This window comes from Pongo pygmaeus, chromosome 6 (genome assembly GCF_028885625.2).
Source record: "Pongo pygmaeus isolate AG05252 chromosome 6, NHGRI_mPonPyg2-v2.0_pri, whole genome shotgun sequence".
Taxonomy (NCBI): Eukaryota; Metazoa; Chordata; class Mammalia; order Primates; family Hominidae; genus Pongo; species Pongo pygmaeus.
Genome location: NC_072379.2, coordinates 101,855,674 through 101,871,927, shown reverse-complemented (window position 1 = coordinate 101,871,927; position 16,254 = coordinate 101,855,674). Strand labels below are relative to the sequence as shown.

At 37.2% G+C, this 16,254-nt stretch overlaps 1 protein-coding gene across 2 annotated transcripts in view; it reads left to right on the top strand.

Annotated features, from left to right (window-relative positions):
• RELN (reelin) overlaps positions 1-16,254 on the top strand; it is a 529,179-nt gene that overhangs the window by 386,792 nt on the left and 126,133 nt on the right. For both annotated transcript variants that reach the window (XM_054494994.1, XM_063667694.1), the window contains exons 23-27: positions 144-281; positions 1,140-1,326; positions 7,960-8,165; positions 10,128-10,299; positions 10,739-10,939. In XM_054494994.1, the coding sequence (XP_054350969.1) occupies positions 144-281; positions 1,140-1,326; positions 7,960-8,165; positions 10,128-10,299; positions 10,739-10,939 (904 nt within the window). The remainder of the gene's footprint in view (positions 1-143; positions 282-1,139; positions 1,327-7,959; positions 8,166-10,127; positions 10,300-10,738; positions 10,940-16,254) is intronic.

Here is a 16,254-nt window from a genome sequence, read left to right as displayed (position 1 = left end):
ATAATTGAGTGGAAATTAAAGAAAAATGATGCCAGCCAAGCTCAAGTTCCAGAAAGTTAGTTAGCTGAAAGATTTTGGACTCTGACATTCTTTGCTAATGTCACTGCTGAAACAGTTTTTGTTATACTATACCTTGCTTCTAGGTCCAGTGCTACCCGCTTCCGTTGGAGCCAGAGCTATTACACTGCTCAAGACGAATGGGCTTTGGACAGCATTTACATTGGGCAGCAGTGCCCCAACATGTGCAGTGGGCATGGCTCATGCGATCATGGCATATGCAGGTATGTGCACCAGAAAGCGCGGCGAAGTCCATCCTTCTCAAGATTTGTGGCTGGAGGATACTACAGCAGTTGTCATCAGAGTGATATGGATAGACCAATAAATAATGGCATAGCCAAAAGAAACAAGTCCTCCTTTCTGTTCTTATTTTAGATGTAAAAGATATTGTTACATTAAAATAAGTATGAAACCATTTATTCTAAATCTCAAACTCTAACCTCAAGACAAGGCCTCCTGGGCTTCAACATCAGAGTTTATTAAAAGAGCCTTGCCATTGTTTCCCTTTTCATCCACTGAGAGTCTTAGAGCACTAGTCAAACCCTGCTGCATGCCCTCTTCCACCACTTCACCAGAAGTTCAAGGTTGTATACATGGGGAGATGGTGATTATTGCTAATGAGGACAGAGGAACACACTTGAATACCTAAAGACTCTAAAAAAGGCATAGTTTAATCAGAAAAAGGAACTATAAAATGTGGCCTGAGTTAGATGTTGGTTGAGCAGACAGACATTTATATGTGACTTTTTAAGGCTATAGGGAAATCCCACTATCCTTCACCCCCACCAACACACACTCACATAAGCACACACACCAATGTCCTTCTTCATAAATACTTGATGCCCAAATTCTACCCTTACAGCATTATTTATTTTAAGAAAAGATTCTATCAGTTTTAAGGGGAGTATGAAAAAAACTGAGGGTTGTTACTACCATATACCCAGATTAACACTGTAGGGAAGAATCTAGTGTGAATGATAAGACCTGAGCAAAAGTAAGACATGGGAAATGGTTGAGGTCAGGGGGCCATTGCATTAGCAGGTGGGCCTGTAACTTGCCTACTCAGCCCTGCTCTCTCATAGGTGTGACCAGGGGTACCAAGGCACTGAATGCCACCCGGAAGCTGCCCTTCCGTCCACAATTATGTCAGATTTTGAGAACCAGAATGGCTGGGAGTCTGACTGGCAAGAAGTTATTGGGGGAGAAATTGTAAAACCAGAACAAGGGTGTGGTGTCATCTCTTCTGGATCATCTCTGTACTTCAGCAAGGTATGACCAACAGCTGGGATAAGTCATTGGGGCAATGGCTAGTTTAATATGAGACTCTGAATTCCAAATGTACAAATATGAAATGGTTTTATTGTTCCCCATGTTCCGTGCTTTTAACTGGGCTCTATCAAATTCCTATTCCTTAGCTATGTCTTGGGAAATTCTTGTTTTTTTTTAATTATTGTTTTTGGTTACTAAAAAATCAGGTTAAGCCAGTTTAAAACTTCTACCCTCCTGTACCTGATTTAAATACCATTGCTTTCCTTTCCTCCATTTCCAGCCAGGCTTGTGTATTGAGGAAGTTTGCATAGGGAAGGCTTTTGGTCTCTTCTTACCCTGGCCTTTGGAGGGTGTGTCAGTGTGAGGCCTGGGGGCAACGAGGGGATAAGCTTAGAGGTTAAGGGCAGCAACTCTGGAGCCAGATTGCCTGTTTCCATCCAGTTTGACCACTTTATGATGCTTTGATTTTTTTTTAATTATTTAAGTTCTGGGGTACATGTACAGAACGTGCAGGTTTGTTACATAGGTATACACGTGCCATGGTGATTTTCTGTACCCATCAACTCATCATCTACATTAGGTATTTCTCCTAATGTTATCCCTCCCCTAGTCCCCCACCCCCCCAACAGGCCCCAGTGTGTGATGTTCCCCTCCCTGTGGCCGTGTTCTCTCATTGTTCACCTCCCACTTATGAGTGAGAACATGTGGTGTTTGGTTTTCTGTTCTTGTGTTAGTTTGCTAAGAATAATGGCTTCCAGCTTCATCCATGTCCCTGCAAAGGACATGAACTCATCCTTTTTTATGGCTGCATACTATTCCATGGTGTATATGTGCCACATTTTCTTTATTCAGTCTCTCATTGATGGGCATTTGGATTGGTTCCAAGTCTTTGCTATTGTGAACAGTGCCACAGTAAACATACGTGTGCATGTGTCTTTATAGTAGAATGATTTATAATCCTTTGGGTGTATACCAATAATGGGATTGCTGGGTCAAATTGTATTTCTAGTGATTTCTGAAGCACATTATTTAACCTCTGGTGATTTAGCTTCCCCATCTGTAAAGCAGGGATATGGAATCTCTACCTCATGAGGGTTAGTATGTAGATTAAGTGAGTTAATATTGGTAAATCATGTAGAACAGTTCATAACATGTAGGAAGCACTTCTGTATGTGTTTATTAAATCTGTCAATCCATTAATTTTAGGAATATGATTGGAAGAAGGAGGAATAGTGATGAGACTGGGGGTATGTAGAGCTGTTCCTAGAGAACTGACCAGCTGTCTGTGGTGGGAAGACATCACAGGTCCTATTCTGACTTGGTTTGGTGGCTGCTGGTGGCATCTGCTGATGTGGGACTCTGTATGAAAGTTTTTCTTGCAGTAGTCAGCTTCCCTAGTCGTAGCACCAGATTAGGCATGCGGATTGCTGGAAACCAACTAAGGACTGAGGTGCCAACCAGAATCACTAAAATTGATGCTCTTGGAATACCTCAACCTGTGTCGCTTGGTTAGGGATGGGAGAGGGGTAACCACCTCTCTCTCCTCCCTCACTGCAGTCTAGGCAGGACATTCTTTTTCTCTTTTCCAATCTGTCTCCTTATATAGTCTTGAAAGGGACTAAAAAGAGAGCAGGTCCAGTATCCAACCTGAGCAATGTGTCTAACCCTAATCTTTAGAATGTGGAGTGTGTAATATCACTTCTTTCAAGCAGGTAATGTAGCCACCAATTCTAAGGCAACTGGAGGAGTCCCACTTTACAGCATGTAACAAGTAGACAGGTGTGAGTGATATGCTACAGGGCTGATATGTTGCAGAATCTGGGCAGAAATCCAAGATGTGTTAATTTATGCAAATACAAAAATAGCTGCAGGTTTTGTTTTAATGCAGGTGAAGAACAAAGAAACAGCAAGTAAACAAGATAGAGGATTATAGAAAATCAGGGAAGGAGTCCATTTAGCAGTATTTCCTATCCATTGACATGGAAGGTCCTCCCCTGATGATTATTGTTAAAGATAATAGTCGCTCAATTATCAAAATGCATTGCACATATCTAGATCCCCTGTATAATTGTTCAGAAATGGAAAGGTTGTGGTCCTATAAGCATCAATTTTAAAGTAAGATTGTGAAGCTTTTACCAGTAGGTACTCAGACACCCCAGTGAGCACACATACACACACACACACATTTTAACATGTAAAGGGTTACATATCAATATTTCTTCCACTTAATTCAAGATGATCTCTGAAGTCAGACAGACTATCTGGGCTCCAAAATTTATTGATTGGTTCACATTGCAAAGTTATAACAACTGTCTGTATCTCAGGTTTCTTGACTGAAAAGTGGATATTGAGAGGAATAAGTGAGCCGGTGCAAGGAAAGAGTAAAGAATAATGTTGGGAACACAGAAAGAGATCATATGCGTTAGGTATCATGGTTGAATTTTATGAGAATAAATTCCAAATTTGTCTTATTGAATATTTTCACATTTATGCCCTGCAACTAAAAATCATCATTTCAAAAGTAAAATTCTCTGCCCCTTCCAATTCAGCTTTCCTCCTAAATTTTTGTCAAAATATCCCTGGGTTATATTTTACTTTTTTCTGTTGATTCATTCAGAACTGTTTTGAATTCTAAGTGAAAGGAACTATCTTAAGTTAAAAAAAGGGAGAAATTTGATTTATGGGAGGGAAAACAGAAGGAGGGCTTAAATGGGACTGGTGCAAGAGAGACCTGGAGCCAGTAACTCTGAAGCTCACAGAACTTTCCCCTTAAGAGTAGACCCGATTTGAAAGAGTAGACCTGTTTTTCAGGCCAGCTCTCACTAAGAGAATGGAACCATAGCCACAGGGCTTTCCAACCAGCTCCATAGAAAAAAACAGGGAAGACTCCTGGCGGCCAGTCACAGTGTCCTGGGAGGAATGGTGTGCTGTGATTGTATAGCTAGATTCTTGCACTCACTTGTTTGGCAGCAAGGTGGATACACTGTGTGGCAGCCCCCACCAGCAAGCATGTTGAAGTGAAGGGGCAGTAACCCAAAGGAAGGGTTCCTTAGACCATTTGCCCACCAGCCTAGATCATATAATCTAAAACTTATCTCCACCCAGATGTAGTGGTTCACACCTGTAATTCTAGCACTTTGTGAGGCTGAGGTGGAGTATCACTTGAGGCTAGGAGTTTAAGAGCATCCCAAGCAACATGGCAAGAGCCTGTCTCTAAAATAATAAAATAAAATTAGCTGGGCATAGTGGGGCATGCCTGTACTCCAAACTACTCAGGAGAATGAGGCAGAAGGATTGCTTGAGCCTAGGCATTTGAGGTTGCGGTGAGCTATGATCACACCATTACACTTCAGCCTGGGCAACAGAGCATGACCCTGTCTCAAATAAATAAATAATACATGCATACATACATACTTCCATTCTTTCCCTATCCGATCACAAATATTCAAGATGGTCTCTGATACTTCTGCCCCTAACTACATAGCTTATATTCGTTTTCTAGGCATGAGCCCTTTGCTCCAGCTACGAAGCTCTTCTCACCATCCAAGGTTTTGCCACTGCCTACCATTATGCCTTTCATCTTCTCTGCATTCACATAAACTTTCGGTGTTCTGTTCAAATCCCACTGCCTCCCTGAAGCTTTCTGGAGCTCTGGCAAACTGTACTTCTCTCTTTTCTTAGAATTCCTCTCTGATTTTTACATATAAAGATCATATTTAAATTTTCATCCTCACAATACCAAGCAGGATGTGGAGTCCCACAGACTGAGCCAAACTCTGGCTAAGGTGTTCAGCTTAGAAATGCGTGTCATGCACTAGACATTTACAAATCAATACATACTCTTGAGACTAAATAGATTGGAAAATTAATAAGTGATCATATGACTAAATGGGGCTTGACAAGAAATCAGAATTGGGTCTGCAGCCCTCAGTTGCCATTCCTGTCTCTGCCAGAAGTCCGTGAATCCCTTCATTTTTGTTTTTATAACACATGGTGTTCTGCCTGGTATAATTGTTGAAGAAAGACTGAATAAATGAATGAAAAAAAATAAGAAAGAAAACTGGGAAACAAAGATTCTAAAGAAATGGTTATTTTCAAGTAAATAGAATTGCTTTCTAGTGACATTTTGATTAATTTAGAAAGACTTTAATGGAAAGCAAAAGGTGATTAGTCATGAAATGTTTTGGAGGTTTTGTTATAAACGTTCTAGATTCTGAAAGCTTACCTGTTAAAACTTGTTTTATTTTAGCTAAACCGTTACAGCAGTAAATCATTTTAACCTAGACTTTGGGGGGAAATTGGAGGCGATTTTCCATATACCAGGAATGACACAATATTACTACTCCAACACATATGCACACACACACATTACATGTGTTTACACATATACACATAAATACATTGATCACAGCGTAGCAGAAAAACTGCAAAGCATATGTTACATTGAATTCTGAATTCTGGCAAAAACTTTGCCATGAGCCATTTCCCTTTTCTTTTTTCTTCCTTTAAAACAATGTTCAGCATTTCAGGTCACCAAACAAAAGAAAATGATTTGTGCTATTCTCTAGGAAAAAACACTTTCAGTGCCAAGCTAAGCATTTGTGTGATATTTTCCATCATTTACAAAAATCCCACAAAACATTCTTTCAAAACCTCTGTAGACTAACACCATAGTCTCCTGGAAAAACAACACTACTCTGAATTTCACAGTAGAGCAATCATTTCAAGCAACTAATTGCGATAATTGGATTTTTATAATTCCCCTCACCTTAGATCTTTATCCTTCTGGCTCATTTCCACATGCCAGGTTTTTCATAGGAGTTTGCTGGATTGGAATTAACCTGCTAGGTTCTGTAGTTTTTCTTCCAAAAATCATTCTTCCTGTAATGATCCTGAGGCTTGAAAATGCTAGGATCTCTGAGTTGTTCTCACTTACAATATTTCAAATCAAGAACAGGAAAAATTAAAAGGCATATATAACAACTTAAAAATGCATGTAACTTACAAGATTTCCCCAAATACATATCTAAAATTGAGATTTCCGAAGAATGAGTTTCTGTCTCTGAATTAACTTCAGTTCTTATTTTGCTAGCACCCTTGTTTATTTTGAAAACTCTTAATTGGCTTTAGACCTATCAGTAGCAGTATAGTCTTTTAATTAACCCCAGGTATTTCCCCTGTGACTTCTAATAACCGAAACCCTTTCTTAATTAACTTAGTGGATTAGAGTTTAAATCCTAAGTGTGAGAGCCATTTTTCTCTAATACTATGTATATTATCTCAGGTTTTCTTCCCAACTTTTAATTGAACTTCCTGGGAACTCTCAGAGACCAGCTCAAGAGAAATCCATGGATGAGCTTTGGAAGAATCTGTTTAGGTGGAAGACTCTCATAAGCAAACCTTTCTTCAGCCCCATTAGCTGAAATCATTTTGAACAACAGGAACAATGACAAACCTTGTTAATTTCTATCTGGCACCTCACTACAGGACTGTGACCTGCAGGGGACTCACTAAGCAAAGGAAGCAAGTTACTGGATTTCAGGAAATTTGTAACACTTTGAAGACACAGAGACCATTAGTGGTTGCAACAATTTATTTAAATCATCTCTCCTAACCTCTGTTTGTGAGAGAGAAGGGAAGGAGACTAGGATCCTGAGAGATTCAATTCAAGTACTCTTTATTTTCTTTTTTGAGACAGAGTCTCACTCTGTCACCCAAGCTGGGGTGCAGTGGCCTGATCTCAGCTCACTGCAACCTCCATCTCTGAGGTTTAAGCGATTCTCCTGCCTCAGCCTCCTGAATAGCTGGGATTACAGGCGTGTGCCACCATACCTGGCTAATTTTTATATTTTTAGTAGAGACAGGGTTTCACCATGTTGGCCAGGCTGGTCTCAAACTCCCGACCTCAGCTGATCCACCCACCTCGGCCTCCCAAAGTGCTGGGATTACAGGCATGAGCCACCACGCCTGGCCTCAAGTACTCTTTCTTTTTGTCAAGAAGCTTCTACCTTGCCTGGTCTACTTTAATTCCCACAGGACAGGAGGGTCAGTGGCATATCTCTGGAGAGGATGTTCCCTCTGGAAGACATGCTGTGTACTAGCAAGTTCCATGCAACATGTTATTTCATCTAATTGTCACAACACCATATGAGGAAGGTATTATTATCCATATTGTACCTTTGAGGAAAATAAAAGCTCAGAAAGGTCACACAGCTAGTGATCAGTATGAATAATGGGCTGAGATTCAAACCCAGCTCCAACAGATTTCAAATAGATGGTCTTTCATCTCCATTGTTCTGCCTAGAGGAAATATGCAAAGTAAGGATTTGGAGTGTTTTCATTAAAATTTTAAAAAGCTTTTTAGTACTCTTTGGTGTAATTAGCAATTCCCAAGGGTCTCTCATAACCCAGCCTGGGAATCAGTAATGTAGGCATTAAGCAAAGGTATCCAGCAACAGTTACCGTAGTCGGATCGGAAACAACTAAATGGCATGACTCCCCTGTCTCCACAATAAATGGGGACGAGACCATTTCCACATAATGCTAAGATGTCCATGTGAATTTGGAACTGAAACAACAAAATGCCAAAGAACTCCCAGATTACTGAATTTGATTTTTCTTCTTTTCTGAAAGGCTGGGAAAAGACAACTGGTGAGTTGGGACCTGGATACTTCTTGGGTGGATTTTGTCCAGTTCTACATCCAGATAGGCGGAGAGAGTGCTTCATGCAACAAGCCTGACAGCAGAGAGGAGAGCGTCCTCCTTCAGTACAGCAACAATGGGGGCATCCAGTGGCACCTGCTAGCAGAGATGTACTTTTCAGACTTCAGCAAACCCAGGTAACCACCCACCTGATGGGTCTTGCAGTAGTTTCCAGGAATGGTAAAGGTTAAATCATTGTTGATGTGTTTCCAAAATGTTAACTGTTGCAAAAATAGACAAACCTATAAATATTTAACATGAATGATAGCCCAGTATATAAAGATTTTATTTCACTTAAGTGACTGGACAGAAAGCATTTGTATTCATGTTTGAATTTTTAAAGATTTTTAAAAACTTGTGACTAGAAGAAAAGCAAGACAAGTAACCACTGTTTACTCAAATAAACCATGGAATATGGGGATGTTCCGTGCTCATTTTCCCATTTGCAGGCTTGTTTGATTATTTTTAGTACACACACAAAGTATGCTTAGCTCTTAGATTTTAACAGTAAGATGGATTTTTTTGTTAAAATGTTTCACACGGCTGCACCCAAGGCTATCCCTAAACAGTGTATGAGTAAGTGTATAGAGCTCAGATTTTCTAAAAATTTTGCATTGGCCTATCCCTGTCTTAATTTTGATATATGGGGAATATATGTAATAAAATGTCTTAGGCAATGACTGTTGAAGAGTTTGGGGAGATGACCCGTGTTTAATAGTAATACCTGTACCAGGCAATGTATTTATATGTATTTAAATTTAGTTCTTTTGCAATTATGTAGTATTTTGAAATTCTGTGTTTATATTTTATATAAGTATTATTAAAGTCTGTTCAATTATATTATTTTAGAATACTCCTTTTTATAATCTCTGTATTTTCATTTTAATAAAAAAATAATTTTTTGTATGTTGACTACTATTAAGTTTGAATATACGGATCTTGTCCCTGTTTTCATTTTACAAATGAGACTTGTTTATTGAAAAAAATTATTTAAGAATATATAAACCCAGTTCTTACAGATTGAATATGTTTTAAACATTTTACTTAAAACATACCTGTTTTGTAGATTGAAGGTTCGTAAGTTTGACTTTTTAAAGTATTAGATCATTTAAAGGTGACAAAACTTTCCAAGATAAAACATAAGTAGACATGCAAACAGACCAGCAGAAAGCATTTCTTCTAAGGGATTTAGGGGAGAAGGAGAAAACAGAAAAAAGGCAACTGGATGAAATGAGAGATACAGTAGGAATAGGGTGGGAGATGAAGCCTTGTGAGATTCTCCTAGATGCAATATAGCAGAGAGGGAATTGATAATGGTGCCAAAATGGCTTAAACAATAATTTTAAATAAATTATTTTTTCCAAGTAATATGTCAATCTGAAATTACTGAGAGTTCAGTAAGGTGACTAGGTAACTTTATAGGTAAATAAAAATGTAATGGCTTCCTCAAATTGCAGAATAGCATGTCTTTATGATGAAAAATTATATACACAAAATGATCTTAAAAAATATAATTTTACTAACATGAGCATGTGCTTATGATGTAATGTTAAGTTTTAAAATGTAGATCACCAAATTATACATATAATGCCTTGCCTATATAAAAGATTATAAGCTGTGATGAGATACATCAAAATGTTAACAGAAGCCAGCCCTATGTAGTAGATTATGGGCAATTTATGTTTCATTTTTAATGCATTTTTATGTTTTCCCACAATGAGAAACAATTCCTTTGAAAAAAATGTTAAATGTTATCATCATGTAATAATATTAAACAATTTTATCTTGATATTTCTTTAAAAAGTTATGACCATTGTCATGGTAGTCAAGAGATATAGTTCAATGAATCAAACTCAGTTGAAATATTCTCCCTCTTCTCCAAAAGATACAATTCCAAATGAAATAAACATGACCAGGACTAAACCTGCCTACAAGGTTAAACCTCAAGTCTGATATGTCCAAACTTACAAGCTTTTGAAAAATATTGAGATCAAACCAAACAAAACTTTTCTCTTGTTGTTACCCTTTTTGTTTTAATAGCTGAAAAAAAAAAGCACAGCTTTTCTTTTCCCAACCGTAAATGATTTACTTTTATTCAGATTTGTCTATCTGGAGCTTCCAGCTGCTGCCAAGACCCCTTGCACCAGGTTCCGCTGGTGGCAGCCCGTGTTCTCAGGGGAGGACTATGACCAGTGGGCAGTCGATGACATCATCATTCTGTCCGAGAAGCAGAAGCAGATCATCCCAGTTATCAATCCAACTTTACCTCAGGTATTTTCCAATGTCTGAACTCCAAGAAGACAGATAATTATAAAAGTGAATGGCATAAGGAACTCATTTCCTTAAGGATTTAGCGCTTGACACTGAATGTATAATATAAGTTTAAGGGCTTGTACTTAATTTTTTGTTACCTCTCTATGCTACCACTTCACGGATAATTTAGATGTAAAAAAGACTGAAGTCTGCTTAAATCATCAAGCAAAATTGTTAGTGTGTTTATAAAATGATTTAGATACACAGTGGTAAAACACTTTCAGTTTTTGAATCATCAGGAGAAAAAGTTAATAGCAGTAAAAAAAAATAGAGATTCTTTTGTGTTTTCCTAGAAATGCAAATGGTACATGGCCCAGCATGTCATGAGATGAAAATTCCTTTCTTGTTTTCAAAGCTATCAAATTGCCTTTTGTTTTATTTGTATTGTTTCTATTAGAACTTTTATGAGAAGCCAGCTTTTGATTACCCTATGAATCAGATGAGTGTGTGGTTGATGTTGGCTAATGAAGGAATGGTTAAAAATGAAACCTTCTGTGCTGCCACACCATCAGCAATGATATTTGGAAAATCAGATGGAGATCGATTTGCAGTAACTCGAGATTTGACCCTGAAACCTGGATATGTGCTACAGTTCAAGGTATTTATGCACAAGCTTCTTCCCAGAGCAAGTTAAGGAGTAAAATATCTTCCAGACGTATAAGTGGAACTCACAAAGAACACAAATTTTTCATATTCTATTAAAGAAGGGACTCACCTGTACGAAAGCTTAACAGTGTTAGAATTGCGAAGCTTTTCAGCTCTACTCGAAAGCAGCTTATTAGTTTTTAAGGAGTCCCAAAAGTTCTGGGTATACCATTTCTTTAGGTACTCAAGGAACTCTACCAGAATTAAAAATAAAGTTGACTTTTAGGACTTCAATCTGATTGTGACTTAATGAATGTCATGCTTCTAAACAATGATGAATAAGTTGTCCTTTTCATCTTACTAGTGATATTTGAACTTACAAGGTATTTTATGCTTTTGCTGTATTATTTTCAAACAAATTATCTTACTTAAATTCAGTAAATTTTTACTCCAGTCATCATTGTTCTTTTAAAAGCTTCTTGTTTTTCAGCTCTGTGATAACGTATCAACATGTATAGCAAGTATTTACTTTGACAAGGTCTTGTTTCAGAACCCTAATCAAAATTTCATTGTGTTTATAATAAAATCCCATAGGTGACTTCTGGGGTTGAAAGTAATGCAGTTTTAATGAGCTAGCACAACTACATGGTCCTTACATAATGGCAGGATGCAGATGCTAAATAATTTACAAATGGAATTATTAAAGAGATCAGATGTTTATAGGCAGCTTTTCAAATACAATTTCCACAGGTCTGTAAACAAGGAAGTGAGTCATAAATAATATGATTAGTAAAATGTTATCCTTCCTTGTTTAGATTCTGATGCTAAACTACAATGGAAAAATATCAATAACAATATAAGAATCTATATTCATTTGTTGGTAATACCTAAAGTAGTAACAAAATAATGTTAATAGCAAATATGTTTCCAGAATACTATGCTGTTTCTCCTGACACCTTTTCTATTTAATTAATCACAAACCATGGTTGTGTAGGCATTAAAGTTTGCAAGATAATATTCTGAAATTTTTAAAATCTAAATTTAAAAAATAGTGTTAAATATTTCAAGCACTTAGACAATGATCAGGAATGCATACTGCTTGAGAAAAATCTTAATTCTCTACCATTTGACCCAGCAATCCCATTATTGGGTATATACCCAAAGAAGTATAAATCATTCTACCATAAAGACACATGCATGTGTATGTTCATCAAAGCACTATTGACAATAGCAAAGACATGGAATCCACCTACATGCTTATCTGTGGTAGAGTAGATAAAGAAAATGTGGTACATATACACCATGGAACACTACACAGCCATAAAAAAGGATGAAATCATGACCTTTATAGCAACGTGTGTGGAGCTGGAGGCCATTATCCTAGGCAAACTAATAAAGGAACAGAAAAACAGATACCACATGTTCTCACTTGTAAGTGGCAGCTAAACAATGAGAACACATGGACACATAGGAGAACAACAGACGCTGGGGCCTACTTAAGGATGAAAGGTAGGAGAAGGGAGAGGATCAAAAAACTATCTATTGGGTAGTATGCTTATTACCTGGGTGACAAAGTGATCTGTACAGCAAACTCCCGAGACACACAGTTTACCTATGTAACAAATATGTGCCCATGAACCTAAAATAAAAGCTAATTTTAAAAATCTTAATTTTCATATCACACAAGCAGAAAGCTATTAATTTGTGGTTATTTAATAATAAGTATAGAATATAGATCATTCAGGGGTTGATAATTAATATATGTTTGAAACCTGTATGCAAGAATTTGGGGTGCCATTTGTACAAAAATATATAGTGCTGGTGCATTTTTTGTGACTACCTGCTGTGTGATAAACACTAGCTAGTACTGGGACTGTAGAAATGAAAAATGTGACCCCACATTTTTCCCATGAATACCTATGTAACAAACCTGCATGTTACATAGGTAACGTGTCCCAGAACTTAAAGTAAAATTTAACAAAAAAAAGAAAAAGAAAAAGAAAAATGTGACCTTAGCTTTCAAGGAACTCAGAAACTAGAGAATGAGACAGAAAAGTGAACAGTCACAATAAAGTCACAAGAATGCTGCAGTATCAGTTGGCTCTAGATACTATAAGAATACTCTGCATAGTGCCTGACATGTTTCAGGCACTCAAAAAATGTCTGTTAGTTGAATAAATGGATGGATGGTTGAATGGATGGATGGGTGGGTGGAAGAGATGGAGGGGAGGGAGGGAAGGAAGGAGGGAGGGAGGGGAGGAAGGAAGGAAGGAAGGGGAGGAAGGAAGGAAGGAAGGAAGGGAGGGAGGGAGGGAGGAAAGAAGGGTTGAAATTGGAAGTCTCTGGAAATACAGAGACTTAACCAGCTGAAGAATGGAGGGGCAGGAATTCCTGTTAGAGACAACAAAATGAGCAAATACATGAAAATACCCAGAAGTGCAAATGAGAAAAGGGGCAAGTCTAACTTTGAGGACTGTAGAGTATGTGCAGCAGAGATGAGAGATAAAGTTGATCCTTATGGGCATTAAATTCTACATTAAGTCGTTTGAACGTTATCCCAAGAGCAATGAGTCATGAAAGAGTTTTAACCTACTGAATGCCAGAATCAGACCTGTGTTTTAGAAGAATCATTCAGCCGCAGTATGGATGTTGACCTAATAAGAGAGGAAACCAGAGTCAGCAAATACATTCCTTCCTTCATTCAGCAAATACTTATAAAGTCTCTATATTCTAGACACATTTCTAGGCTATGAAAATAAATACAAACAGAGAGTAATGGAGGATGATTACCATTTTATAAAAGGTTGTCAGGTTGGTTGGCTTCATTGATAAAATGACACACTTAAGCCACGACCTACAGAAAATAAAGGAGTGAGTCATGCAGTTATGTGGAAAAGATCATTCCAGGCACAGACAACAAAAAGGACCAACATCTTGAGGTAGGAATGTTCTTGGAAATGTTCTAGAAACCACAAGTATGCCATTGTGACCATAGCAGAGAAAGTGAGCAAGGGTGGGACAGGTGAAAAAAGTAAGGTCAAACTTTGACTTCTGTTCTGAATAAAATGGCTAGCAGAAAGGTGACACGTTCTGACTTAGGCTTTTAAAGAATCATTGCTCTGGTAACTGTGCAGGGTCAAGGGCAGAAACATTGAGCAGCTATTCAATGATCCAAGTAAGAGATTATGGGAGATAGGACCTGTGGAAGAGGCAGAGATAAATGATCAGATTTTTAAATACATTTTGAGTAAAGTAAGGATGGTAGAGCTGTAATCAAAGTCAGAAATGAGAAGTCCAGGTTAAGGCATAACACGGGTTATAAAGATAAATAAATGAGTCTAAAGATGTTAAAGCAATACAATCAACAGATTTGGGTGACTGTTGAGTAATAGAATGGAGTCTAGAATTATTCTCCTATTTCTGATTCTCGCTGCTGAACTACAGAAAGATGAAGGTTTGTCTTAGGAGGGCAGATGAAGAGAACTGGCGTGGACATACGGAGTTAGGGTGCTGATGGGCTGGTGAAGTGGAAATGAAAAAGAAGTGGTAATGTATATTTGTCCAGAAAGAAGGAGAGAGGTCGTATCTGTTATTCAAACTACAGGCATTCAGAAGAAACGTGAGGTTATGATTGTGAATGAGATTAAGAAGCATGAATACAGTAAAATGATAAAGTCAAGATTGAATCATAGAAAACACCAACACTTAAAAGGCAGGCTAGATGGTCAACAAAAAAGAAATAGTTAACAGTGTTAAAAGCAATAGAAGAATCAAGTAAAATAAGGATTAAATTTTCCCATTGCATTTTGTGAGACAGACATTTTTCTTGATAATTTCACTGGGGCAGCAACAGCAAAGGTCAGATTACAATGGATTTTAAAATGTTGAGTAAAGAGGTCTACACAGTGAATACGACCTTTCTCTCAATTTGTTTAGCTGTGTAGTTAGAGGGACACCAAAAATCAGGGAGAATTTTTATTTTCTTTTGTTTTATTTTTATTTTTAAAGATAGGAGAGACTTAAACCTATGTATCTGATCCATAGAAGGTACACAAGTAAATATTTGTTGAAGGTAGGCCTAAATCCTGAATGGAAAGTTTAAGATAAATTTTATGTTTAATACAGCTGAGAGTATGTCTACGCTACCCTGTATCTGATTTCTAAAGCACAAACTTGTCACAGAACTTAAAGTTCCAACAACTTGTCTATGTTAGAAACAACAGCAATCATGGCAAATTTAAGACAAAAAGTTAACTAGGCGTGCCCAATGTGGCTGCTCTCACCACATACCAACCAAAGGCCATTGTTACTATTGAGTAAATCAGTAAAAGGAATTTGTGTTAGAAGAGTTTAATCATGCATCTGAGAGGGTTAAGTTTTTAATTATATTCTTGATGTTTTACTATATAAACTTGGATAAATTGTGCACAATAAAATTTCTACTAACCAAATTATAAATTCTCTAAAATGCTTTCTAGCTCTGAGTATGGAAATAAAGAAGACACTAAACCTTCTTTTTAAAAACTAGATAAAGCTACCTTACAGCCTTGAGGATTAACTGATTGACCTCCTGAGCTATGGCTCAATATTATTAGCCCATGTCTCTGCCTTTATTTTTTTTTTTTTTGTCATATCATGTTCTTTTCATTCCTGATTTCAATTTTCCCTCTAAAAATCAGACTGTTCTTATTTAGTAAAGTCTTATACAACAAAATTTGTGGCTCCAGCCAACAAATGAAATAAGATGTGAATAGGCCATTCATATAAGAGGGCAGGTAATTAAATGAACATGAGAAAAAGAGTTTGACATTTATAATTATGAAAAGTAATAAAATTCATTTACACATTTATTTGGAAATAAACTGTCCTAAACTATAATACCCAATGCCTAAACTGATTCATTTGGACTCAACCAATACAAAATGAGCACAGATAACTAGAAAATTTTAAGTGTTTCTACATTTTGACTCATTAATGCTCTCTCAGGAATTTATCTGATGATGACAAATCAAAGAAGAAAGGTATATTATCTGCAATGCTATGTATAACACAATGTGGAGGAAAGCTCTAGATGTGTACTAACTTCAACTATATGACCAAAATATAGCTTCCCTATAAAGATCAGAAGAGAAAATAGAAAAGTAAGGGCAGTTATGATAGGCCAGTGGGATTTAGGTTGTATTTTTACAATTTTTTAAATGTTATTAATCCTATGATGACAATCCTCCATACAAGTACACCAAACAGTAACAGTTTCATTTCTGGATTATGTTGCTTATTTGATGCTGTGATAAACACTTAGCTGTTTCATCTAAGTTGACACTGATT